The 27,940-nt window shown below is 42.4% G+C and overlaps 1 protein-coding gene across 1 annotated transcript; it reads right to left on the bottom strand.

Moving 5' to 3' along the window:
• Positions 1-373: 373 nt before the first annotated feature.
• Positions 374-27,940, bottom strand: LOC140993503 (immunoglobulin superfamily DCC subclass member 3). Its single transcript, XM_073462960.1, has 14 exons — positions 27,895-27,940; positions 19,006-19,311; positions 16,542-16,686; positions 16,252-16,382; positions 15,881-16,018; positions 15,598-15,756; positions 7,546-7,711; positions 5,385-5,635; positions 5,102-5,266; positions 4,582-4,770; positions 2,711-2,824; positions 1,790-1,916; positions 1,445-1,559; positions 374-448 (listed from the first exon to the last, which is right to left on the bottom strand). Exons 1-14 carry the CDS (start codon positions 27,938-27,940, stop codon positions 374-376), a joined length of 2,127 nt encoding a protein of 708 aa, XP_073319061.1.

Genomic DNA, 27,940 nt, shown 5'->3' with positions numbered 1-27,940 from the left:
TAGGACCGCAGTGCACACCTTCACATGTCAGCTTCCCAGAGGAGATCTGAGAAATAGAATATTTTGGTTATGGAACAGATTCCCACTGGAGAAGTGACATGAGTGTGCACACCGAAATCATTTTCCATATGCACATGAATAAATAAACGTGCATGTGATAAAGGCAATAAGCTTTGGTTTGAGGTAGGGCTGAAGGATGGGGGAGGGGTGGTGTTCTGTCACAGACTGGTGGAGGCTACTTTTCGGGTTATTAGCAGCAGGTTTTGGGGTGACTGACCCCCATCAAAGAGCACAGGAGGTGCTCATTGATGGGGGGCTATCAGACTGTTGGAGGGGAGAACAGGGATGTGGGTGTTGACCTTATTGACCAGTGTTAGCCAGTGACTGTGCCAGGCAAACCTGACCGATGCTGCTCAATGATGACCTGGCACTGCGCTGGACAGACGGCCTGCACACCAGAAGAGTCACCGCAACAGGGACAGAGAGGAGACAGGACAGAAGACAGAAAAGTTATCAGATATCGTTCAAGGACAGAATTATATAGGAAATGCACAAGCAATATACTGAAGAAACAATGAAGTTACCATGGCTAGTTTTACTCACTATAAGTATAAGTATAAGTTTTTCTGGCTCCAAACCACCATCTGAAGATGGTTGTTTAAAAATGCACTATGTAGGAATTGGCCACTTGTCGAAGGAGGGCATCATATCACCAGAGGAACCGCTAACTGCTGCTCACTATACTCTTTGCTGTAGCTATCTTTGATTGTAGCCCCAAGCTGACTTAAAGTACAATGTGGTATTATGAGACGAGGCTAGCTAGTCAACACTGTTGTTTCTACACATGATCTTGCATATTTTGGCCACAGAATAGTAGTCATATGACTGATAGACGAATAACAGCATCAGCCTTCTTCTAGTACATCAGCTGGTCATCATTTGTCAAGAAACAGAGTGACGGATGGATGTAATTTCATGTATTGGCAGCTGCTATTATTAAAATTGAAATCCTTCAAGGTGACTGATGCTGACTGCAGTTCTTAATGTCTAGACCAAAAGTACGAACAGACCAACAACAGACCTGCATCGTCAGGGATGTTTGTCTGTTATCTGATTAACCAAAGGTCAGTATGTTGAATAAAGCCCCACAACTAAATCCTCATTGAAAACTGTAAGGACGGGAGACACTGCTGGGACTGACCACAGCACCCTGAACATGAGCCCACTGCACCAGACCTGCAGCTGTTTGACGGCAGAGTCATTTTTAAACTTTATTTTTTTCACTTTTTATCTTTAACTTATGATTAAATCTACAGTATACTTGTTTTATTAAATAGAATACTTTGTTTCAAGTCCCTACAACAAGACAAACACCTACAGCTGCACTGAAACTGTAATACTGTACTACATGAAGTCCTGAAAGCTGTGAGCAGCACATGATTACCTGAGGCACTGGCTCCACACTGGGCCGGTTCACTGCTTCTTTAGGGATGCCATTGTGTCCGGTGTTGTCCCTGGGTACAGACCAGCTGTCCTGAGTCCCTTTACTGCAAAACAAACTGTAAACAGGTTCCAGCTATGAGTGCACATTCTGCAGAACTTGACATTAACATGGCTAAAGAGCAATTCATGAAGGAGCAGGATGTTCACACAGTCCTATGGATCAATGAACTAGCCTGGTCCAGGTTTCTTTATCATGATACATAAGTCAGTGAATTATAATTAAACAAGAATTATTGACAGTGTATAATATCAAAGTGAAAAGACTGCACAGTTTAATGAGACTTACCTGCGACGGTATCCAAACATGAGGAAGAGGACACAGAAGATGATGCAGGCGGTGCCGATATGGATGCCAATGACGATGCTGCCCAGAGAGGCCTCTCCATCCCTGCACTGACACATACTCTTCTCTCCTGGAAACAAACACAGCACTGATGAGACACATCGTCAGGATGGAGAGAAGCAAAAAGCTGAGCATATATATGTATATGTGGTATTTTACATACTGCTGATATCACAGTCTTAAGTCAGAAAGAGATCTTCATTGTGTGCCATCAGATTATTTGTAATTTAGTGCAGGTATAATGTGTCCAAGGAACAATCAACTTCTATTATCATCAAATTTCAAAGGATGAGCCCAGAAAAAAGTAAAGTGTTCAGCCATTATTTCCTCCTTCCTGTCTATATTTAAAAAACGATTGGGATGTTAGACATCTGACGTCTTACATCTTGTATATATTTAAGAATATATGAACTAAATTGAGTAGTTTAGATTAAATCTGCTTTTTAGCATTAATGGACTTACACTTCTATAACGCCTCTCTTCTCTACTGACTACTCGTAGTACAACACACCCATTCACACTCTGATAAAGGTTGCCATGCAAGGTGCCGACTCATCAGAAGTGCCCCATGATATTTCTAAGCTTAGAAACTCACCCATCCATTCACATACCAATGGAACAGGCTTGTGTTAAGTATCTGGTTAAAGGACACTTTGACTTGCAGCTGCAGTCTATGACTGAAGCTAAACATTCTGATATTCTGATACTTGGACGGCTCCCTTTGGTCCTTTTGGTTCGTTTGCAACCACTGCTCATTAAGGTTAAAAGTGCAGAAATACATTTGGGAAATGTGGGATTCCTCATTAACATGTGCTCTGCCTCTTCCGCAGCATTGATAGGTGTACAGGTTGTGAACATACTAACCTGTGCTCGGGTCACTCATGCCTTCCTCTGCCAGTGACACCAGTCTCTTGGAGCAGTCACTCTCCCCGTTTCCATTGTAGGCCACCAGTTTGACTTCATACACTGCCCCCGGTTCTGAAACAGAGGGACCCACACAGTCAGCTGTTTTTTAAATGACTTGTGTCTTCACTTCACTGCTGAGGATGTGTGTTCTTCCTGAAGCATAATCACACTCACACTCACTCTCCCACACATCCTGCACCTGAGCTATTGTATTGGTTGATTATTCTGACTGATAATCTCCGAGTAGATCAATCATCCATTTTCGGCTGCTGGTGATTGTATTTCACGCTGTGAATTGAACCGACTCAATTAGTGAGTGGCACCGACCTGCTGTACAGAGACAGTCTTTAACAGCCTTTTAACAACACTAACTGTTTGACTGAGACCTGATGTGTATATTGAACCATGGAGCTGGACTAACATCCAGAGCTGTTAGCTGACGAGCTAATTAACATGTGACAGACACACTGCTGCACCAAACATGATTGTCATTGACAGCACTGTGAGGACCGATGTGTGTCCACATGGTGACAGAGTGGACAGCAGCTGGTAAACATGCTTTGAGGAGCAGAGGTTCACTGATAATAGACAGACGGAGTGATTCAGCTTCATCTTTAGGCTCATTCATCTGGAACATTCTGCCTTTATCGGTATAATGCAGCTTAAACTTTCTCCTGAATTATTTCCTGAGTCATTTTACATCATTGTGTACTTTATTTTACAGGTCTGTAGTTTCTTTAGTTTTTGTGTAATTTGGCACTATTCATATAGTAAATAGAGACAGTGGGTGTATTAAGTTGTATGATTTGAAGCAGTTCTTGATTTTCAGAGGAAGTTAAAAAGAACAGCTCCTACTTAAAGGTGCAGTATGTCAGACTTTTGGTTTAAAACACATCAACTGATATAATCAACAGAATGTGAAGACATAAGAGATGTGACGTTCTGTCAGAGACATCTATATACTCTGCTGCAGAGATGTCTAATGAAGTTAGCATGCTAACCAGCTAGCCTTCGCTCGTCCTGTCTTTAACATTCCTGTTTTAATAACATTCCGAGCTCCCAGTCTGGAATTGAGCTGCATGGCTAACTGAGCTTACTAGCTAACTGCAGCTACAGTTAGCAGCAGTTAGCAGTCACTTCAATAATATGCTGCCCCATATTCTTTTGGACTGACCTTGGACAGGAGGCTAATTCCTACACACTGCATTGTTAAACTAAAGCTTTTTATTTTCCATTTATTATTGGACGCTAATCTCCATATTTTTGGAGTTGTACGTCTGACTTTAAACAAATAGGGGGTAAGGGGGTAAGCGAGGGAGGGGGGAGAAGCAGTGGGAGAGACATGGGAGAGGGGAATGCAGCAGCCACAGCAGTAATAACAGCTTTACTAATTGAGACATGAATAATAATGTTATTATTATTATTATTATTGTTATCATTATTATTATTATTGTTGTTGTTAGTATTGAGCCCAGAGGTGTCAATATGTAAACAAAGGTGGAAGACAAAGAGCGGGGGACCTGTTGGTGGTACCATGGTTCAGTCCATCAGAAGCTGTTATCTGACTGTTCATACTGATTAATTTGCTTATACATGCAGGTGCAACTATGACAGACTGACAGCATGAAAAGCCAGAGTCATGATAAAACATGACAAGATTACATTTGTAAACATGATTAGGGTCAGTGTTTGGGAAGTATCAGGAAGGCAAAGGAGGCAATACCTGAGAGAAAGCCCTGCCTGAGAGACACAACTGAGGGAAATCTGACCCACTCATGCACACACACACACACACACACACACACACACACACACACACGCACACTCACCCAGCTTGGTGATGGTGTGGGCATTGGTGTCACAGGACAGCTGGATTGGCCCCTGGAAGACAGCGTTTGGGACCCTGCGGTAGGACAGCCTGAAGCCCTCAGCCTTGCCAGCCTTACTGGGGAGCTCCCAGAGGACCTGCGCACTGGTGGAGTTCACCACCTTGGTGAAGAAGGTGGGAGGGCTTGGTACTGCATGGAGAGACAGAAAGAGGAGAGCGATGAGAGACGAGCTGATAGATTACACAGACTGCTACTACTAATGAAATCAGTGCTGTGGATTATCTCAGTAGATCTTTTCTATGTTTACCTCCTACCTTTTCAACAAAACTTCTCCATGTCTTATGTCAAATATTACATTGAATCTATTAAATCTTTTGCTTTAAAAAAAAAAAGTCATTCTGTGTTTTAAAAAAAAAACTCACTTATCTTCTTCTTCTCTGAGCTTTTGGATGATGACCATCATTCATTATGATAAAATCAGTATAAGTGAAGTTGTCTCTACAGTGTTTCATGTTCTTACCGCCCCCTAGTGTTGTAGCCAGCACAGTGTGGGACTGCTGGCTTGCTCCCAGGGGAGAGTAGGCCTTCAGGTACAGGGAGTAGGTGGTGGCTGGCTCCAGGTTGGTCACATCATGTTGAAAGGAGCCTTTGCTGATGGCTTCCTGCAGCTCCAGACTGTCGGGCTCTGAATCACACACACACACACACACATTATTATTATTATTATTAATATAACTTTCTAATTTGTACAGCTGCTGTCACTCAACAACAGACTCTTGCTGTGTGTGTGTGTTGACATTCACCTCCTATCTTGCGGATGTGCAGGACATATCCGATGATGCCGTCGGTGACGTCGGCGGGGGGCTCGGTCCATGTGATCTGCAGGGCGTTGGTGGACAGCACGCTAGCTGTGAGGCCCTCTGGGGTGGCGGGCAGGTCTTTAGCCTGGGCCACGGCCAGACGGGCGCTGGCCTGGTTGGTGCCTGCACTGTTCTCAGCGATGCACTGGTAGATGGCCTCATCCTCTGAGCTGATACGGGTCAGAGCCAGAGTGCTGCACGGACAACACACAGCTGCATCAGTTCACTGCTAGTCACATCTACTTGACAGCACAATACATAGACTGTACAGAATAATATGTAGGGTTACTGCAGCAACATCAACACTGATAGTACAAATAAAACCAGCACTGCAACTTCACCTGCTCTCTACTCATGTTACCTGTACCACCAGAACACCGCTACTATCAGCTCTACTACAGCTGCAATTACTAGTATTAATACTACTACTACCAATAATAATACTAATACTAATATTACTATGACTACTTACTAGTATTGATAAATAATGAATAAAATCATTAAAGGCTGGATCACCAACTATGCAACCTGCGGTCCCAGATTGTCATGGGTCATCAAGTTTAAACTTAAACTGTATAACTTTGTTCATCCCAACAGGACACTTCAAATGTGTTATAAATGAATCAAAATGATGAAAAACAAATGACAAGTGGTCCAAATGCTGTTGACCAGGTCCTGCAAAAGGTCTCATGTGACACAGACTGTGACTGTTCTTGACTCACTCTCCATCAAATACAAAATCCAATTCAAAGTTCTTGTGATCACGTAAAGAGCTCTGCATGGTCAGGCACCTGCCTCAATCAGAGATCTACGACAGCCCTGGGTCACCTGCAGGTCTTTAAGGTCCTCTGATCAGGGTTCAGTGTTGTTCCTCGATCTAGGCTTAAAACTAAAGACTTAAGATCTGTGGACAGTATGGACACCTTTAAAAATCAGCTCAGGACCCATCTGTTAGACCTGCCTTTTCAGTTTTTCTACAGTTTTATTGTGTTTTATATCTAAATGTATGTTTATACATTACTACATCTGTGAAGCACTTTGTGACATCTCTGCTCTCATAAACGTGTTATATGAATAAAGCTACGTATTATTACCATGAAGGGAAGAATCGTTATTTGATCACATATCATACAATGTGCAACATAGTGAAACTGGTTCTCTGCAGTGGGCAGCAGTTTTCCCTGGGGACCAACTCCAGATCTGAACCAGTGCCTTGGTCAAGGGCACTGACAGTTCCAGGAGGAAACCCACCCAAGCATGGGCAGAACATGCAAACTCCACCCCTAGTGCGACTCTAATTAAACTTTCATCATGACGCTAATTAAGTAACTGGATAATATCAATTATCATAGAACTCAGTATCTACACCAATAGATGTGGTTAGAATAACTGTTGGAACATGTGAAAGTGGATCATACAGCAGCTTTACAGAGTATTTGGGATATGAGGTCATTTACATATAAATCACTACAAACAAATCATAGTTCATAAATATACATCTTAGACACTATTTAATATTCCAACAGATTGATGTAGTTTATTTGATTTTACATTATTGTTCGATCAGTGTACACACACTGTGTGGTGTGTGGACGTACACAGTGCTGCCACCATGTGGTGTAACTGTGACATGCAGGCTGAGGGAGGCTCTGCTGCACAGGGCACATCTTCATAGAAAACAGAAACCTGCATGTGAGGATGCTGCTGCTGCTGCAGAGGGAATCTGAGCCTGTCCTCCGTGATACATGTCATGTTATTTGTCAAACACATCTTTCCTTTTTTTTAAGCTTCTGCCATATCTGCTGCCCACTGCCCAGAACTGTGTCACTTTTGTTGTTTTATTATTTGATTATAATTGACAGCCACATTTTGCCTGCTGTCAGCCACACTGTCATGAACAGCAGCACTGTACCTCTGAGCACAGACAGTGCTGCTGCACCCTGATCTGCTTCTGGAGGCTCAAAAAGCAAATGATCCCTGTTGATTCTTGTGTTCTTTGAACAGTGTTTGTTTGAATGTTTAGTGGTGTATTTAACGATAATCCATCCTGTGAGCAAAGAGCTACAGCTAAATTAATACAGTGTATCACTACTGTCACACACACCTGTTGTTATTGGTCAGCTTGACATTGTGGCTAGGCATCAGGACCTTGCCGTTCTTCAGCCAGATGAGGTGTGGCTCAGGAACACCCTGGGCCACGCAGGTGAACACAGCACTGCCCCCTGCTGGTTTGGACACAGACTGCGGCCACTGGAGGAACTCGGGAGGAGCTGAGGAGGACCAGAGAGGGAGGTGAGACAAGGTGAGACAACAATATGAAAGAAAAGTACAGAACTGTCTCCTGCTGCCCTTCACCGCCAGCTTCTACAGCTGACCCACACTGACAGTCAGAACAATGAGCTACATTCTCCAACATAAACCCGACTCTACATGTGAAGCTATCAACAGTTCTGTATCTGGTCAGGATTAAAAATACATCTTATCCTGTAAAGTAAAAGATTGATATCTGACAGAATAATTGTTTAATCTTGATTAGATAACCACGACACAGTACTGAACAGGAAAAGTTCAAAGCAGAACTGAATGGTGGTATAGAGCAGTTCTTGGTGTTGAACAATGTAATGTGTGGAGACATGAATTGGAGGTATTTGTACTACAAGATAACACAAAAATGATCCAGAGTGACCACAGATACTGCTGTAATGGCACTGGTGTTGTTTTTTAATGTTGTAACAAAGACATTGGTAGTTGTCCGTCAGTCAAACATTAGTTTTTCTTCTTGTTCCTCCAGTTGAATATTTGAGCTTCACTGCGCAGTTTGACACATTCAAGCTCAAAGTGTACATATCTCTGAGCAGGCCCATGAGCATGATCTGTGACATCACAATCTTGTTCCAATTTGCAATGTATATAAGTGTGATGTAAAGATACCTAAAGCCACCAGTGCACATGCACTGTGAATGGACCTGACAGTGAAGGAGGAGACATCTTGTGTCCAGAAGAGAAAATGTTTTAAGAGGTGGAAGGACTAGGTGTCATTTTAAGGATTTTAATGTAGAAATGATAAATTACAAGTTATTTTGTGGAAAAAATACACATCAGACACACACTATTGTTCCAAGCAGATTATTTGTACATGTCTGGAGGAGATCTTTAAGGGCTGAGTCACACTGCCTGAAAGGATCATTGTAGTTTATTACAAAATGGGTTGTAGTTTTTACCATTTTACCACATTCCAAGATCTCAACTGTTAAATTTGACGATTGCAATGTTCTCATCAAGACAGTCTGGACTCTGTTTCAGAGGCTTTTTAACAGGACCAGAATAAATACCCTGAGAAACAGTCAGATAGAAAGAGAATAGTAAAACGGACACATACTACAGAGAGCCACTAATGTGAGAACCATTAAGAAATGCATATTATAAAAGATTTAATGTATGAATAAATCTGTCTGTGCTTGAACTTCATATGTCAAGGCTGTCTCTCCAAACCCCAGACAATAGTCAGGTTCACACACGACCACACACACACACACACACACACACACACACACACACACACACACACACACACACACACACACACACACACACACACACACACAGCCAGTCATTGTCTGTCCTCGGACAGATGCAGGGTCGGCTGCTCCTCCTGACACCCAGTTCAATATCACAGGCACAATAGACATGCATATATATGCTGGGATGTAGGCAGTGCTCCTTCAGCCCTGATGGCCCTCCCCACTTCGGCCCACGCTCAGCATCTCATTGATCTATTGACCTCAACGCCCACTGTGACCCCACACCCCCAACCATCCACCTATGAGCTGAGGGGGATGTGTCAACAAAATGACCATTTCAATAAGGACACATTCATCACTGCAGCCGGGGATTTGTCTTCCATGTATGTTGGTCAGAGCACTTTGTTTAGAAGCAGCTCTCAGTCTCATGAAGGAAAGAACAGCAGGAAGTGGACGTGGCAGCCTGTGTGTGGTTATACCATCACAGGAGAGGAGTGATCAGTGTGTTTAGTGTGTGTGAACAGGCTATAGCAGTTTTTTCAGATCATGTCAGTAAAGATGTTACAGTAACACCAACAGGCCGGACCAGAGTCCTGCTTTCATGGATGTCAGTTTGTGTTAGAGAGATGTTGACTCAGCTTTGACTATTTTGGAGGCTGTAGTTTGTGGTGCTGTTGAATTGTATTGCATCATACTGACTCATGTTTCTCTTATTTGGCCTTATCAATGGAGTGGACAAAATAACAGAAGCATCTCTCTGCATAATGCATCACAGTGTGATAAAAACTGCAGCCACAATGATCATGCAGTTGAACCAACAGTGCCCAAAAACAGCTTCTTCAAACTGATCAGTTATTGCTGTACTGCTGCTGTGTTATTCTGCATTAGTTTTAGCTAGCTGTCGCCTATAGACAGGAAACTGAATAAATGTATATTACTTCTTTAAATCTGTATTTATATATTATTGGTTTAAAAACTGAAATTGAAACACAACTATGAATATTTGTCTCTGATTTGCTGAACACACCTGTACTGTTGCTTTTTAAATCAGTGGTGAGACCATCACTTTACTGAAACGTTGCTTGTGTTACTTGATCTGTTATCTACGTGATGAGTAAAATCAGACTGAACACTGAGGCAGATGGAGCCGGCTGGGTTTTACTCAGCTAAGTTGCTTTTTACTAGTTCAAACCATGGATCAGTGTTGCTATGGTAACCTTCAGTTTAATAGACCTTGTGCAGTGATTTCAAACTATGTTTAGGGTTTCCTCATCTCTGAATCAATGAACATCTGCCCCTTCTAAAAGAAAAGAATAGTATGTTTGCTGGCCATGATGTTATCATCATCAGTTTGTAATGCATGTAGGTTTGACTACAATGGATGATGAATCTCCGGACAGTTTAAACTTGTTTTTCTTGACAGATTAAAATGAGTGCAGGCCTGAGAGGTGACAAACACATTCATATATGTGAAACACCACAGCATGGTCACAGTAATGTAAAGGACATGTGATTTGTAGTAAATGGACTGAGAAATGCAAACACACCAGATCTGATCAACTATTTCCTTCATTGTCACTGTCACATCATGTCTCTCTCTGTCCCTCCCTCTCTCTCTCTCTCTGTGTGGACATGATGTCTCAGGGGGGGACAGCTGTCCACCCCTTCATCTGTTCAGCTGTCCCAGCTTCATGTTAGAAAGTGTCAGCTGTCCTCAGCTGACCATTCATCAGTGGATCCATACTCGGTATTGATCAGTGATTCTGTTGACCTTGAGTTTCACCGTGCCTCATACCTCATCTGATTATGTTCAGTCCCTTTTGTTTGCAGCCTGTTTGGGGGGTTACACACATCTGATAGGCACTGAGCACAACTAGATTTACACGTGAGCCCACGGTGTCATTTTCCTGGTAAAACTCAACATTATATTTTGGCCATTTGTAGCACGAGTAAAAACATGAGCAGTAGATGTATTTAAGTACTAATAAGTGAATGAGCTCTGAGGAGTGTTACCTTCCACAGGCTCTGAACATCACTGCAATAAGATGCAAAGGGTATTTTAAAGGGTAATGCTTGTGCTTTGTTTGTTTTGTCCTCTGATTTCTTCATAATTTCTTTGGACATCACTTGGAAACGACCATGTAATCTGGCACTGAATCTACGGAAACTGAGAGAGGTAACTACGACTTTATTAAGGTATGTAACACTCAGAACTTCAGCTACACACTCAATGTTTCTTTGAGTTGGAACTTAAGAGCTTTTGCTATTAAAGAAAAACTTAGTACTGGTTAGATTTAAACTGGGCATAATGTGAAGCTACATCTCAAAGAATGAATGTGTAGTTACCAGTGCTGATTGATCACTTAAGTTAAAGTATTAGTACCACAGAGTACAAATACTCTATTACAAGTCCTGCATGTGTAAAAATAAACATAAATATATAAGTATGTGCAAAATCTACTTAAACTACCACAAGTAAATACTCATAATGCAGAATGCGTGCTATCATATATTATGATATATAAAATATTATAGATTAATATTATTGACGCCTTCATGTCCAAGCAGCATTGTTGGAGCTTATTTTATACTATCAAGTAGAGGTACAACATGTCCCTCTGACTACAAGCGTACAGCAACATAAAGTAGAAATATAACAGTACAGTAAAGCCCTGCTGTCATTAGCAGCACTGAATATGAAATTATCAGGTCAGTTATCACATTCTGAAAATATTTCTATTAAAGTGATATTTTAAAAGTGCACTCCTATTGTGTTATTATGTTTGATCAAAACACTGCAGGAAACAACGTCATATGCAGTTATATGTGTATGATATTTGTATTTGTTGACACATTTGGGCTCAGTGACTGATATGTGGGAAAGATGTTGGTGCTGATGTTCATTTAAAATGTGAGAAGTGAAGTCAAGAAGTGAAGTGAAGTGAAGCCCTTCACTGTGGAGGGATCTGCATGATAAAAGATCTGCAGCTAATCCCGTCTGGAAAACGTGGACAAAAATGAGGAGGAGGAATGAAGAGAGGGAGGGAGGGAATATTTAACACCAATTCTCCAAAATGGCTGGCCATCCTTTGTGTCTCTTCACATGGTGACACCCTGGTTGCCCTAACCCCTCCGTTGGGATGCTATCCATCTTCCAGCCTTCCCTAATTAACCCTGAGACCACACCTCCCTTTTCCTTCCTCCTCCCTATCTGGCCGTCCTGACTGCACTGCCTCCTCCCTCAATCCAACCGTTTTCACAGACATATGCCCTGAACCCTTCTGTCGAGGTCAGGGGTCAGAGCTCTGAGGGTGCAGGTCATTCCTCACCCCCTTCCCCTCCCCTTGCACCCCCTCCTGCACCTTGCACCCTGCATTGACCGTCTACTTGGGCTCCACTTTTTGTCTATATGTTGTCCTCTTTGTCCCTTCATCCTGACCATGACCGCAGACACACACACACACACACACACACACACACACACACACACACACACACACACACACACTCATAGACAGACTGTGTGAAAGTTCAGACCTCTGCTAACCTTCACACTCCAAACACAAACAGCAGCCGGCCTCACTGATTCACACTGAACTTGACATCAGCTGAACAATGACGACGTCTCTGCACATCTGAACCTTTACAGCTGGAAATGAGGACGACTGGAGACACAGCAAACGTGTTCCAGGGCAATATAAACAATATAAAGACTTATCTAAATAGAGACATCAAAAGGGGCAATACAAGCACTGCAAACAAGAATAAAGTCTCAAACCTAGGAACGAAATATTACAAAGCCATTATTATAGTGGATGAATCATTCAAAGGCTTCATCAGGGCTCCAGACTAACTTGTTTTTTGTTGTTTGGAGCTGTTATGAAGACAGAGTGGTCAAAACATGTTCTGCTTTAAATGATTATCCACAATAATAAAGGGTTTTTAATACTGACCTCCTCATTTTAATACTTTTATCTTATATAGATAACGCGGATTGTCCTTCGTTTTTGAAGTACTCTTCAGACACTACTCTTATCTACACTGTATTACACAGAGCAGCCAGTCATCGCCACGTCAACATATAAATATATATCAAATATCTCTGTTCTGTCTCAACAACTATTGGCTGAAATAAGGGTCAGTGTCTGTGGTTGTACATCCCTTTTAAAAATATATGTTTGTGAATCTGTAGAAGAAATGTGTCAGATTTGTAAAATACCATAATGATATGAATGTAAAGGTTCCTGCTGGCTGCTGTAGGATCCATGCATGTGTTAACTTCACCGTCAAACACAGTGTGGGATCCTCAGTTTTTTTTCCAGAACTACAACTTGAGACTGCAGAAGCAGTCGAGATCACACTCTAACTGACACGTATATGAGCCCATAAATGTTTCACACAGGTCCTAACATATACAGAATATATCCCACTGACAACACTACCATCATTTTGCAACACACTGTTTTTGCATATATCCTATCATACAAGGCACAACATTACATCATCTGAGATATGATGTATCATTTCCACACTTATTTGGTCAAATTGAATGAGTATTACCCAAAATGACCCAACGTCACTGAAGAAATCAGCAAAAATGACCTCACTTTATTATAACTGCACTAATCTGAGCTCTGTCCTGCTGCAGTTTGAATGCACTACAGCAGAATAATGTGACAATCCAACTACACAATTCAGGTAGTCAAAGACTGGAGCTCTTTGTTCTTTCTAAACCCCCCAAACAGAGCAAACTAATCAATAAATTAATGAATATATTAGAGATCAACCCTTCTCCCCTCCTCTACACCAGAGGCACTGCCAATCACTAGGAGAGAGTGACAAGGGGGAGTATTGATTGATCCGGTCAAAGAGTCAGGCCCAACAGGAGCAGAGGGATGGATGAAGGAAAAGCTGAATGATATGAATATAGATTCATGTCACTGAGATTATAAGAAATCTAATGAAGTGTGCTGATGATGATAAAATGAAATTCTATTATAGCAGCAACATTTGTTCTCAGCCTACTGTCAGTGCTCTGAAGTTCAGCTAGTTGCTGAGCAAACATCCACAGTAACCTAGAGAGAAATCTGGGGTTTGCCTGTTTTTGCATTACAGATATAAAATCTAATATCAACTTTGGAGGGGACAACCACACAGCCAGGGGACACCAGAAGCAGTGCTGTAACTCTGCTAACGATGAGGTCAACAGAAAATGTGACTTTAAAGTAACTCATAACCATATCTGTTGCATAAATGTTGTCAAAACTGCAATATTTCCCTCTGAGATGTGAATGAACCCAGTCCCTCCCTCACACTGCTCTGTCTGTGAGCACTGCTCTGGTCAAAGTGTATATCTGAGTATCTGTTTGTAGTGTTCAATGCTTTCTGCACATCCAGTTCCACTCCTATGACTCACATGAACACACATCACCTACAGAGGAAGCAGACATAATTAAAAATGTTACACTCTCACTGTTTCTGCCTCGTACCCGTTAACACTCTGAGAGCTGAGCTGCTAATTGAGCCGGCTCTAGACAGCCAATTAAAACACAGCTAATGATATCTGTGTATGGACATCTGCAGGGTGATGGATGAGTCCCCCGCCCCAACACACACACACACACACACACACACACTGGTGTCAGTGCTTAATTGATAGAAAGGAAACTGAAGAGGTGTGCATGTGTGGTGGAGGTGGGGAGGGGTCACACCAGTGGTGTCACCATGCACCACACAGCAGGCCCATGCTCCCAGCCTCCACCCCAACTAAACAGCCAAGGGCAAAGGTGGGAATAAAGGGTGGAGCTTTGCTATTGACCCTCTCCTTCCCCTCCCCTCACCCCCACCACCAGTTAATATGGACACACACACAGGAGCTATCATGGAGGTCTACTAAGAGCCAGTAATTAAACAAAGGCTGCAGCGATGTCGGCTGGAGAGGACATCTCTGTATCAGATGTGTGTACAGTGTGATTACATGACCTTTGACTGTATCTGTTTCGAAACAGCTCAAACTAATGATCTCAGTTTCTATCTTTAGCATCTTCATCCCTGACTGCACCATACCCTGCACCCATGTGTTTAATATTAAAGGGACAGTTCAACATCTGGGTCTTCCCCACGTTGGGATCAGTGGAATCATATTCCTGACTGTGTGAAACAGCATGTGGCTCATACTTAAGGTAGATACAGAAAATACAACTAAACAGTGATTTGAGATATAAATCATAGGAGGAAACTTTGATCTTTGGGCAGCCAATAAAACCTGTCTGAAGGCTGTTTTGCCGTGGAGAAATTTGGACTCATAATCTCAATATGTTTAAGTCGCTACTTATGGCCCTGTCTGTACTGGACACAGAGAGAATGTGACTTTCCAGCTGGACACCAACGCAGTTAGCCGTTGATATTTGGTTGAATGTAGGTTGTGACAGGTGACCAAAGTTTAATATCAGGACCTCGAGTGACAATGCCACGTTGACATAGAATGCTGACAACATCTGACATTGATACAGTATTTTGTTGGTTTAACTCGTGGTGTGAGTCACAAGATTTCAACGTCTTTCCAGCCTCAGAGGTTGATGTTGGATTTTGATATCAACACGATTTTCATTTCCACCAAACAGTCTCATTCTCACCTTGTACTACGAGTCGTCCGAGTGCAGTACGTCTCATTCTGGTGCCGGGTCGATTGGCAGCACACACATACACACCAGAGTGCTGCAGGGAAACATCTGAGATCATCAGGTTCCCTGTCCCCAGAACCTGGATACCCTCCACCCCAATGGAGCGTCCGTCTGATGGACACACACACAAAGAGACACGTAGAGATGGTGAGTGAAACCAAGGGAAAACATGCCACAAGTTACTAAATCATCCTCATCCTATCATATCCAGTCTTTTAGCATTTCCTAGTGGTACCTAGCCTGCTCCAGGAAACAATCGGCCTCGGGTTTCCGGTGGCAATGCACTCCAAGATGGCCGTCTGATGGACAGTGATGGTCAGGTTCTGGGGTCCTGACAGGATGACCGGCTCCTTGTAGATTCTGGGAGCTCCACCTGGAGGGATGAAGGAAGATAAAAGTGAATATGGAAAGAGACTTAGTCTTCATTTGGGTATGATAACAAATGTTTCTTCTAGTTAAGGATTGTTGTTGGGACTATGAGGGAACAACTCGAGTTGTAAAGGCAAAGAAATTCTGAGAGATGCTACAGTGATGAAGACAGTAACATCTTCACTGCTGTTTACTCCACAGAGGTACTTTCTCTAACTGCTACATGTCTGAACCTACCAGTGATGTTGAGCATGGCCTCGTGGCTGAAGCGAGTGTTGGCCGTGTTGGAGGCAACACAGCGGAAAATGCCAGCATCTATCTGCCTCACACCAGTCACCTGGAGAATCCCCTTTGGCAGGAGAGTGTATCTGGACAGGAAGGATAGATCAGGCTGCAGGTGAGCCACTGAGACTAATACAAATATGCTAAAAAAACAACAACAAGGTGGTCTTATACCAATTTAGCTGTCACACATCAGAGATATATGTTGCGTTTGTCCAGCAGTGCATGTGTGTGTGTGGCGTTACCTGCTGTCGCTGCCGTCGAGAGGTACTCTGTTTTTCTCCCAGGTGATGTTGGCCTCAGGTACTCCATTGATCTCACACTGGAAGCGAGCAACACCTCCCTCGTCCACAGACATGGACGCTGGGTGTGTGTGGAACTTAGGAAGAGCTGAAGAGAAAAACCACATGTGAAGATCAGACGTCATGTGGAAAATACTGGACATGGAGTTTTGTAAAATCATATAACCCAGATGATGTCAAAATGATGTCATATAATAGATTCACACATTCATGTACACACACACACACACACACACACACACACACACACACACACACACACACACACACACACACACACACACACACACACACACACACACAGGATTCCTAACAACCTGGTGGCCATAATCAATAAGGGTGTATACCATAGATGAGGCGTCTGCAAATGAGAGAGCTGATGCTCTCTCTTGGCAACACATGGCAACTCGAGATAGCCATAATTCTCCAAGATTACCCTTAAACCCTTTTAATGGTGTGTGTGTGTGTGTGTGTGTGTGTGTGTGTGTGTGTGTGTGTGTGTGTTCAGCCATGTATCCATGTACAGTAACATGTAATTTATAGGTTTTCCATAATGAGAAGCTGGAGTGTTTCTGTGTCGCCTCTGAGCACAAAGGATTGAAGAGTCTGAGGGGGCTTTGGGTTGCCAAGTATGATGCCTAAGTGTTCACCATGTGAAGCATCATTTATAACAAAGACTATGGGATGTTTTGACAGAGAAAAGGAGACTGGAGACAGTGTAACCTTCACATGGAAAACACTTTAATGAAGGTCATTATCATGTGAATATTTGTGTTTGGATGGACAGGAGAGCATTTATCACATGCCCATCACACACACACCAAGTTATAATGTAAATCATGTTTTATTTAAACTTGACCATGACTCCTACTGGATATGATAACGTCTTATTCACTAGTTTCACTGCTGCAATCACCTGGAGAGTGGCTGGTCTGATATCTATGCCAACTGAGCAAGACACTGAACCTCCAGAGCAGCGTCAGATAATGAGAACCCCCCCTATAAGAGTATGGCCTATACCTGCTCTGCATGAAAAGTGTCTGAGAGAACTTTTGTTGTTATGTGGCGTTATATAAATAAGATTGACATAACTTGATAAAATGCTCAAAATTAACTAGCGAAGGATGTGCAAACAGGCTAATGTTAGCTCCCTTTAGCTTAGCTCTCTTCTTAAATAGCTTGCTGGGCCTCCAGTGTGAATATCCACCATGGCTGTATGGAAAACTACTCTATAACTCAGTGGGTAGGGTGAAAAACAGGCTGTGTAAAATTGTGAAGTTTAACCAAAACAAGCAGCTAGCTCGCTGGTCTGCCAGACACAACAGCTGGTGCAACATACACTGTTTTCAAAAGTACCTATACGTCATACTTGGGTAAAAGCAAACATATCGTGTTAAAATATTACTTTGGTAAAAGTGAAAATTACCCATACAAATAGAACTCGAGAGTAGTATCAAACTCAGTATAGTCTTAAAGAGATTATAGACTACCATAGTAGTATAAATAGAGAAGTCTTAAAGTATCTGATATTAAATGTACTCATCAAAAGTAATTTTCTGGCAATTAAGTATCAAAAGTCCAAGTAAAAGTAAATCATACGTAAATGTACATGTACAGTAATTTGTATATAGTGTATACTATAGGTCAAATGATTATCAGATCCAATATTTAGCATGTTTTTGATTGTCAGAATCAGCACTTTTTAATCTAACTGCTGATAAAAGTAATGAATTTAAAAATGAACCACTCTGGCTCTGATGCAGCATGTAATCTGCAAAGTAACTAGTAACTAAAGTTATCAAATAAATGTAGTGGAGTAAATCTGCCTCCAAAATGTCTTGGAGGAGTGAAAACAAAAAGTAGCAGGAAACAGAAATACTCAGTATATAGTACATGTCACATTTCATTACGGGCTATATAATTATGTTAGCTAGTTAGTGTCAGGGATCATTACAGTCAGGGCCGTACCTGTGTTTGAGGAGGGAATATCTTAGATTCAATCAGAACTAGAACACATGCTGGACATTATGTTGGTTGTATTTTTAGGCTACTTTTAACCTTTTAGCCTACTACTTTTAGGCCAATACTTATTCAAGAAATACATTCATAATTTCTCCACCAGGATTGTCTGGCCCTATGGAGAAGGCTGAGATTTACAAAAAATATAATTTAATAGTTAACTAAATAATTCAATATGGAGAATACAATGCCATTCTTCTTTGTGTCACCAGTTTCCTTCTGAACTCATTTGGACCAAGAAAGTTGCTCTTCTCTACAGGGAATAAGACAGTCAGTTACATTATTTTTTCTTGTGTCACAGTAATATCACTGTTCAACAGCACACGTCAGTGCATAAAAAGTATAGACTGTGACAGTTGTGTGCTGTGTTGCAATGTCAAACACTTACATGCCAACAGGACTTTGGCCTTGCGGCTGACCAGCATGCCATAGCGATTCTGGGCGGCACAGTCGTACTCGCCAATATCGCTGTCACTGCCCTCTCTGCGTTTCTGGAAGCTCTGGATAAACAACGTGCCATTTGCCAGCACCCGAACCCGCGGACTGGTGGGTAAAGGCACCCCATTTTTACGCCACGTAACCATGATCGGTTCATCACCCTGCACCCGACAGTCCAGCATGAGCGGCCGTTCCCTCACTGCGATCACATCACTGGGCTCCAGCAGGAAAGAAAGCTCTGAGGCCACACAGCAACCTGCAGGCAGAGGAAGACACACAGGTTAGAAAAGAGAAAGGCTGTATGGACACTCATTGAAATGATCATTGGTTGTACCAGGAATATTCAAACTGGAAATGTAGTCAGGTTTATGTAACCCCATTAAACATAGGCAGCATTGGGGAAGTTATGGGAGACCCTATAAAGGTCAAGAACCCTGAGATCTGATGTGAAAGGGACCTGAAGAAATGAGGCACTGGATATGATGATATGCTGACATGAGACCTTTGGCAATACCACATAAACTGCACAACAGTCAGCAATCAAAATCATGTGAATAAACCAAGGTGATATTCTGCTTCTCATTCACTCCAAACACTCCTTCAGTTTCAGCAAATCTCAGGTCATTTAGAACATTTAGTTCACAACTAGTTCTTGTGCTACCATAGGGTGCGTATGGTAAAGCAACCTTGAACTGCAGTGTTTCGTATAAGGTCATAGGAAAATTATGGTTGATGGTAGAAAATTCCACCTAGTTTTCATCTCAAACACACAAACATCCCATGGTTCCAGAGACAACAGCACAGGGGGAGGCTTCTCTGTCGGACACCTCGCCTCGGGGAACCCTTCCCGAATTGGCCAAAAAAGCTCACTCAACACCCAAAACCATTTCATTTGATTGATGGTGCATTTAGTTTTGCTGCCTGTAACGCTTTTACTGAAGACGAGCCACAATGGAGGCTGAATGCCAGCGAGCCATCCAGCCAGAGAGGGCAACAACAATACCCGAGCCGGGGAGGAGAACACTGGCAAGGGTTGCAGGGGTCAAGTTAGGAGCGCCTCCATTGAAGCAGGAGCCAATTGTGACAATAGTGTTGTGACTATGCTTATTTGCACCCAGCCCACAGTAACCTCTGTAAAAACTCCCGTCAGCCACCCTACACCCAAGGGCACCATCTGCCCCTTCTTATGCATCCCCTCCACCCCTCCCGACTCTTCCCGTCCTTTCAGATCCATCTCCGAGGTGACTTTCCCATGCCACCAGAGCTCTCCTCGTCACCCCGGTCCCCTCTTCTCCATGACCTTGGTGACATTCCCAGTCTCCCCCATCTTTTTTGGTGTTAATGTTCTCATATGCAAACAGCCTTGAACCCTTGTATTGGCCGCTTTCCATCCCAGCTGTGAAGCAAGAACAATTGGAGTTGCACTTGAACCTGCACAATGCCTTATCAGTGACACTATGGGGTCTTGCATCTGTTCAGCCAGTACACCCTTTCCTTCAACTCAGCCGACAGCTATAGAACAACGTTTATTGTCGTCCAGCCGCCATCAAGCATCACATCCCACACACAGCAGCCTGCAGCTGAACTTGACTTTGGACTGGCTTGAGTGTATTTCTGCTCTCAGTGAAGTTCATTTACACTGTCAAGGCCAGCTGTTGTTGTTTGCTAATATGTTGAACATTATTGTCAGTACACATTTACATCCTTGATTTTTGTTTTTCATTTAAAATGAAACACACACTTTATTTCTGCATTATCTTTGGTGGTAACTAGCAATGCAGATACCAATAGTGGTAAGGTCCGGGCTTTGAAATAGTATAATAGTGGTATAATGGTATAATAATATACCTCTGAGACCTCTGTTTTGGTGCTCACAGCCTTGAAAAATTAGATTTTCAACAGTAACGTGTCTTTCTAGAGTCCTGGATACTCATACACAGTAACAGGGACACTGATTCTGGAAAACATGTTCATCATATCTTTTCTCAGTGCTGTGAGCACTACCGATAAAAACTGAATCACTTCTATTGTATTTGCTCACACGCAGATATCTCAAAACCTGGACAAGTAAAACCAAAACTTTCTGCATAAATGGGAATCTCCTAAATGTCTCGAGAGTCAGTTAATATCAATTCTTCTTCCGCCGAGGAGGTTATGTCTTCTCCCCTCTATGTATATTGCTTTTTATTACACAAAGACTACTGAACAGATTTCCACTAAACTTGGATGGAGGATGGGACCCCAGTAACTTTTGGTGTGGATCCTGATAAAGGGACGAATCGAGGAAATGTTCTCTCGCTTTCATTAACATTGTGAGATTCCCTGAGATTTCTCATGGAACAATGTATGGAACTTCAGGCGTATTATGTGGCTATTATCTATGAGTGAGTACAGTTTGATGTGGCTAAAGTGGACTGCTAGGCTGAGTGCCATTCTAGTTGAAATTTGGTTCAACCAAACTTTTTACAATTTCACTACTCCCCACCTTGTTTTATGACCACACCTGCAAATTAAATAAATCAGTGTAAACATGAATAAGATATTCCTCTCAGCAGTTTCATTCAGGGTATCTGCTTTCTGGTATGGACTGATCTATCATGACATTTCATATACAAATACCACAAAGGCAGCCATTTTGACATTACGCTCTAGCAGTAATTTGTGTCGATATGAGCAGGCTGATGACTCCTTGTCGACAAGGCTGTTGATGGAATGGCTTTGAGGCTTATAGATTCAAGGATCTCAGCCACAGCCTGAACATACAGTACAGCAGAGCTGTTCCTCCACCACAATATCTCTGTCACTGGCTTCACTGATGTGTCACATCAAGAAATGAGCATCTGCTCTTTTTCTAATGAGAGATGTCCCACCCAGCAGAGAGGATTGTGGGTGTACTGGTCAGCTGCATCTGGACAGGCTGATAGAGGCCTGCAACCCCCCTGAGCCTCCCATCCCTCAGGCCTGGTAATGAAATTCAGGGCTCCCAAGGGGGACTTGCATTGCGTTCTGTGGCTGCGGCTATCGAACACATGGTGTGGCAACCTGTGAGGCCTGAAAGGTCAGTGTTGATCTCTGATGCAGGAGAGTATGTGAATATGGTGGAGGAGGGGCAGAGCAGCAGTTGTAGTAAGTCAGGTGTACAAGGTTATGTCACAGCAGGACTCTTTGCTTCTGAAACACTTCTGTAGGTTAACGCTGAACTTCCTGCAAGCTTTCTACTTGATAATCACACAACAATCTCTACAGAGCAGTCACAAGATTCAGCCTTCAGATGACTTCTGAAGGCTGGTTGCTCACACGCCATATAGTGTTCTTTTGTTCTAATATATCTCTGAAATTGAAATGCTAAGTCTAAACTATGACCAAATACCAGGGTAAAACACAGCTCTTATGTAATCCAACAGCAGCAACCCAGTCACCAGAATAAAATGTTGGCAGTTAACGTTTCTTTAAACCACTGATACGTTCACAACTGTACCTTTTATCATATCAACATTTCTTCAATATGTGTCATATCCCCTTCACATTACATGTTTATGACTTGACTGTCATATTGGCGGGTGGAGGGGATGGTCATGGTACAGGCAAAAAGGCAAAGCCAGTGCCCACAGATCCGGACTGTGTTTCAACATTTCTAAGTGTGAAATCACTGGATATTTTGAAGGAGGCCTCCAGGCAATATACAGGAGAGTTTGTGGTGACCAAAACCAGATACAGTATTTTTGACAGGAAGTCGGGACATCTCCAGCCGTGTTTATTGTGTCTAAAGCAGATTTTTTCCTAGCCGAGTGGTCTTTGTATCTAAGCGTAATCGGACCATAAACATAGCGTTGTCACAACATAAAATAGAAAATTGAAGATAAAGAAATGTAAAGTTTGAATATATCTTCGGTTTGCAGAAACGTACATTGCCAACATTTATTCTGATCGAATGACAGGGTCAACATAAGCCAACGTTTCTTCATTTCTTCCTCAGAAAGAGGAGCAAAACCATGTTAGCCATAGTTTGTTCTGAGTTACTTGTTACCACACCAACAACCTCATGCAGCCCTTCATAAAGACAGGGTTTGTTGTATTGGATTGTACCAAACAAGCTGTAACTCAATAGCAGTTTTGAGCTAACCTCTAACACATTAAATGGCACAAGACATGCATTAATCCCATGTCTTGTTTCAAGATCGAACCCTCAAATCCAGCGAGACTCTGTGCATCAGGATGGATGAAGGATCATAAGGATGTTAGACAACAAGCTTTAAAGCTGCTCCGCACTGGAGGAGATAAATGCTCTCTGAGCAAGTGCCAACAAGCTGAACCTGCAGGAGGCATGATTAAGTGCATAGCAATAGAGATTGGACCGTTTTCAATATAAGGATAGGACCATAATGAGATTTTTGAAGGGAGGGGGTTGTCCTGCAACCCCCACACTGACACCCTGCGCTTGTAACCCCGAGCCCCTCAGGGGTCATGAGAGACTCAGAGGTAAGCAGGATGGATTTGTAGATGAGGGGGGGAGCTCGTGTCCAGCCATAGCTCTCCCAGCCCTCCACTGCTATTGTTCAGCAGGAGTGCTGCCCCTGAACTTCACAGATATCTGTCCACCCCCCATAAAAAAAGGATGGAGAAGGGGCTCTTGAAAACAATATACAAATCCCTTCATCAATTTTCTTTTCTTTTCTCCTCTCTCCCCCTTAAGACATCACATTTAAAGGCAACCTTGGCCGGCTGTGTGGAGCTGGGATTGACCAGAAGAATGAAACTGAGAAATATTTATAATGAATCCTTTGTATGGGTGAAGGTTGGGGTTGAGAATAGGGTTGAAGCTTTAAGGGTAGGGTTTTGGGTCAGAGCTTCATATTTCTGGACTCACTGCACATATCTGCGGACCATTATAGAAAATGTTTAATCATTGATTTAAATATTACCAAATCAAAGCACATTCAAATGACATGGGCAATATTATATGTTCTAAATTTGCGGTTTTATATTTCGACTTCTCTTCTCGACCTCTGTTCCATCTATTTCAGAGAAGGCAGTAGTTTAAACAACTGAAGGTCGGCTGGAAGCTGGGAATGACTGGACAGGCATGAAAGCTATTGCCCCGGGCCTCCTCTTTTGTCCTCCTAATGGGAGTATAACTCCCCACGCTCAGTTATCTGAGTTATCTCAGCAGTGTTACACAAACATGTTATTGTATCGTATGTAGGAAGTCTGCATGTCTTTTGTTTAAACTGATGGCCTTTTGCTGGGTGTCATATGCCAAGTTCAATGTCTGAACACAGTGTGTCTGAGAGAAAGGTATTTCTTCTTCAGCAAGCTCAGTGTGGTGACAGTTAGTCTTCCAACATTGGGGGTTTAAGTTTGGTGGTGATATCAAATGTGAGTTTCGTACTTATACCGAAAAACCCTATTTTAAAAGCTTTACTTTGAGAATGCAAACCTGTTTCTACAAAATCCCTGGCAACTTTTTGATTGAAATCAAACTATCTGACCAACAATAATCAAGATTATGAATCTGCCAGCGTGTTGTTGAAACACTGTATACCAGGTACCCGGTCCTTTTCAACATGTTCTCACTGAACTTCACTTCATTTCGTAAATATCCTGAATGTGAAACCTATAAAATCATACAATATAATGAGTGAGAATTTTTTAAACCAGTCCAATGACATTAAGTTCAAATTCAGTGTTTGATCAGGCTTGGTCTCCTCACAGAAACATATCTCAGTCTCCTGACCTATTGATAACATGCTTACCCATGCATAAACCCATATTGGCCCCAAGGGCCTGGGGGCCCAGGACGTCCCATCTGCATTTGGAGCTTGGTTTCTAATGGTCAGTGCAGATTTAAAAAGCCTGACCAAAAACAGTGTCCCCACCGGCCAGGTGGATCAATAAGCAATAATCTCTAATGTGATGGAGAGGAGGCCTCTTTGTCAGTCCTGCAGTTTTAATCAGTGAGGTGTCAGCTCGCTGGATGGGTGCAGCAACTCTTATTAGGGAAATCTAATCAAAAACAAAAAGGACAGACAGGACCTCACAAAACACAACATAACAAGAGCCTCAGTGTGGCGAAGTGAGCAGTCAGGTGATGCTTTAACACTGACAGGTGAGCTGCTACTGAAACACTGCTGGACAGATGAGACTATAATCTAACAGTAGTAGAGAAAGACAGCTGTTTTTATAGACTCTTATACCATTTCGATGGATGATACGGGACCACCGAATATTCCACTTATAAAGCCTAATGAATTAAAAGGAAGGGATCGTTTAATGGCCAGAATGTAAAGCAGGAATGATTACAGAAAGCAAACATGGCTACAGATGTCTTTAGGTCTTGATCAAAACATTCAGTGTTGTTGCCACAAACACAGCTGGAAACTGTCCCAAGCTCTCCTTAAAAATATCCAGTGGTGGTGTCACACTAGTCTTGAACAGTGGTTGCTGCCTTGACAGCCTGCTTGCCTGTTACGCCACCTCACAATTTAACAGTCAGGTCGAAAACATGTAATGTGAAATGCCAATATGGTACGCTTTCACATACAAATGTGAATGTGTCAGTGGTTTGCAGAAATGTTAACTGCTGACATTTCATTCTGGGGACTGGGCTGAAAACAGGCCTGCTCTTCTGACAGTCTGACAATAAACTTTTCCAAGCGTAATATTCAAGATAAGCCCTCTGATATCCAAACTCTTCACCAGCAGCACCAGCTGATCATACAGTTTCACACCATCACTCGAGCTGCCTGGTACAACCACAGTGTTCCCTTCTGAAAGCTCCAGCACGTTAACCAGCCGGACATTTACTGGTCATATAACTGCTGGTGAATCTGATGACGAGCTTTGTATTTATATTTATCATTCGTTCTGTCTGGTCAAGCTGCTCATACATGTTTCTACTGATCAGCTAAGTTCTACCTCTGTGGTAATATAAAGCAAGGATTTCATGACTTATAAACTAATAATGAAAGAAGCTAAATGCTCTCATTAAAGTTATGTTTTGGTTTACAGTGTGTGTTTGATGCAGTCAGGTCAGTGTTGGATGAGGGCCCTCTACAGAAAATCCCATCAGCCTCATAATTGAACCTTTATATGTTTCATGTTAGCATTAGGCTAAACCCTCCACAGATTGAGATGTTAGCCTCTTTTCTGTCACACCGCAGGACACCCAGGCCACCACAGGCCCTTTGTGTCCCTGCTGTGGATTAAACCAGGGGGTGTTTCTGTCGGCCCAGGCCGTTGTGGACACTGTGTGGAGTGCGGAGCGAGGAGGGTTGTCGAGGACACGGTCATGGGCAGCTGTAGGGGGATTACCTCCTACACACATATCTTTAATAAGGTCTCAATCTGAGCGCAGACTGAGGGCACTGTTATGGAGATGAGGGTGTGAGGGTCAGGTCACTGAAGGCTGAGGACTTGGGGGAGCTATTGTGTCTCTGCCCCCCACCCGCCAAAGACTGCTCGGCTGACCAGGACGACCCAGAACCCTACCCCCTCCTAAAGGTCAGAGGTGACTGACTCTAACCCCTCACTCTATGGTGTGAGCTAAAGACAGACCCTCCTCCACCGTCTGCCCCGCTCCCCCTCATGCAGATCTGCTGTTTCTTCTTGAATACAATTTTGTTTGTTCTGTGACTTTGTGTGCTATTTTGAAGATTTATTATATTATTATATTAAGATGATCATGCCTATAAACACAAGTAGAAAATCAAGAAAACACTGACTTCCAGGTTTTTCATTTGAATGTTTGGAAACATGAATAAATGAATAAATTAGTACAGAAATGAATTTTGGGGAAAGATTCATTCTTTTTTGGGTCCCAGCAAATATACATCAAAAATACCCTGATTGTAACTGCTAGATCATGTTAAATAGGTAAAAATGGAATTTTAACTAAAGGTCGACTTACTGATGACTCACAGTCTTCCTCTGTGGATCTGGGGCTTTTCATTATTTAATTTGTTTCGAGGTTCAAGAATGAACTTTTTGCTAAGTCACAGTGTTTATTGGCCCTTAATTAAGTTTTTTTCAAGACAAATAATTAAATATTATTATCCATGTATATCACTTTTTTAAACAGTTAGATTAAATAAGTTAAATTAATGTCCATTCAATGTGTTTCTGCTTTCACTGTTTTGGGATGAAGAAAGTGACACAATGGCCGGTGTAGCTGCACAATGTTCTAAATGGAGTTCAACATTTCCAATCGAAGAGCTTGAAATAATTGCACCTATACACCCTGACTCTGAACATTATGTGTGGAAGGGTCATTCTTGAACTTGGAAATAGCATTTTGACTTGAATTATTTGCAGATATTCACTTTGAGTTTCCAGATTGTAATTGAGCAGAGGATCACTGACAATCAGTTCACATCCATGCAGATATTGACAAGAGCTTCCAGTCATCTGGACCGAATGGAACTGATCAATCTTTGGAAACATCTGGATTAGTAAGCGAGGACAGAGCAGAAGCCAGCATCTCCACATTCACAACAATTTCAAAGACAAGCAGTGATGATATACCAATTCTGTCAGAACACAGGTCTCGTTCAACTTAATGACTTACTAACAGGTTCAACAAGCAACTTGTAATAATGATGATTTTGGATTTCAGTACAGAGGCTGTATAACTGTATAAACTGTCTGATATCTCAGATGACAAAACATTGAACTTCCAGTTTCCTGAGAGTCAAAGTCAAAGCAGTAACAGAAGAGTGTGGGCTAAAGCAGCATCCTCTGCTCTCTGGACTTGGTGAAGCTCCCCAGTTCTCATCCTGCACTCACTAACAGCTCAACCAAGCTACCGTACCGCCTAAAGAAGCTGAACTATACTTACTCAAACTCAAGTAGAAGGCAGCCAGGCAGGTGAGGACGATGCTTGGTTTCAT

The sequence above is a fragment of the Pagrus major genome, chromosome 3 (genome assembly GCF_040436345.1).
Source record: "Pagrus major chromosome 3, Pma_NU_1.0".
Lineage (NCBI taxonomy): Eukaryota > Metazoa > Chordata > Actinopteri > Spariformes > Sparidae > Pagrus > Pagrus major.
Note: the sequence above shows the minus strand (reverse complement) of the source record. Positions and strands in the feature narration are given on the sequence as shown.

Coding starts and splice junctions, on each gene's coding strand:
- LOC140993503 (XM_073462960.1), bottom strand. CDS start 27,940: ATGAAACCAAGCATCGTCCTCACCTGCCTGGCTGCCTTCTACTTGA. Junction 16,019..16,251: donor GGCCATGCTCAACATCACTG/GTAGGTTCAGAC, acceptor TCATCCCTCCAG/GTGGAGCTCCCAGAATCTAC. Junction 4,771..5,101: donor GGCTACAACACTAGGGGGCG/GTAAGAACATGA, acceptor CTCTCCATGCAG/TACCAAGCCCTCCCACCTTC.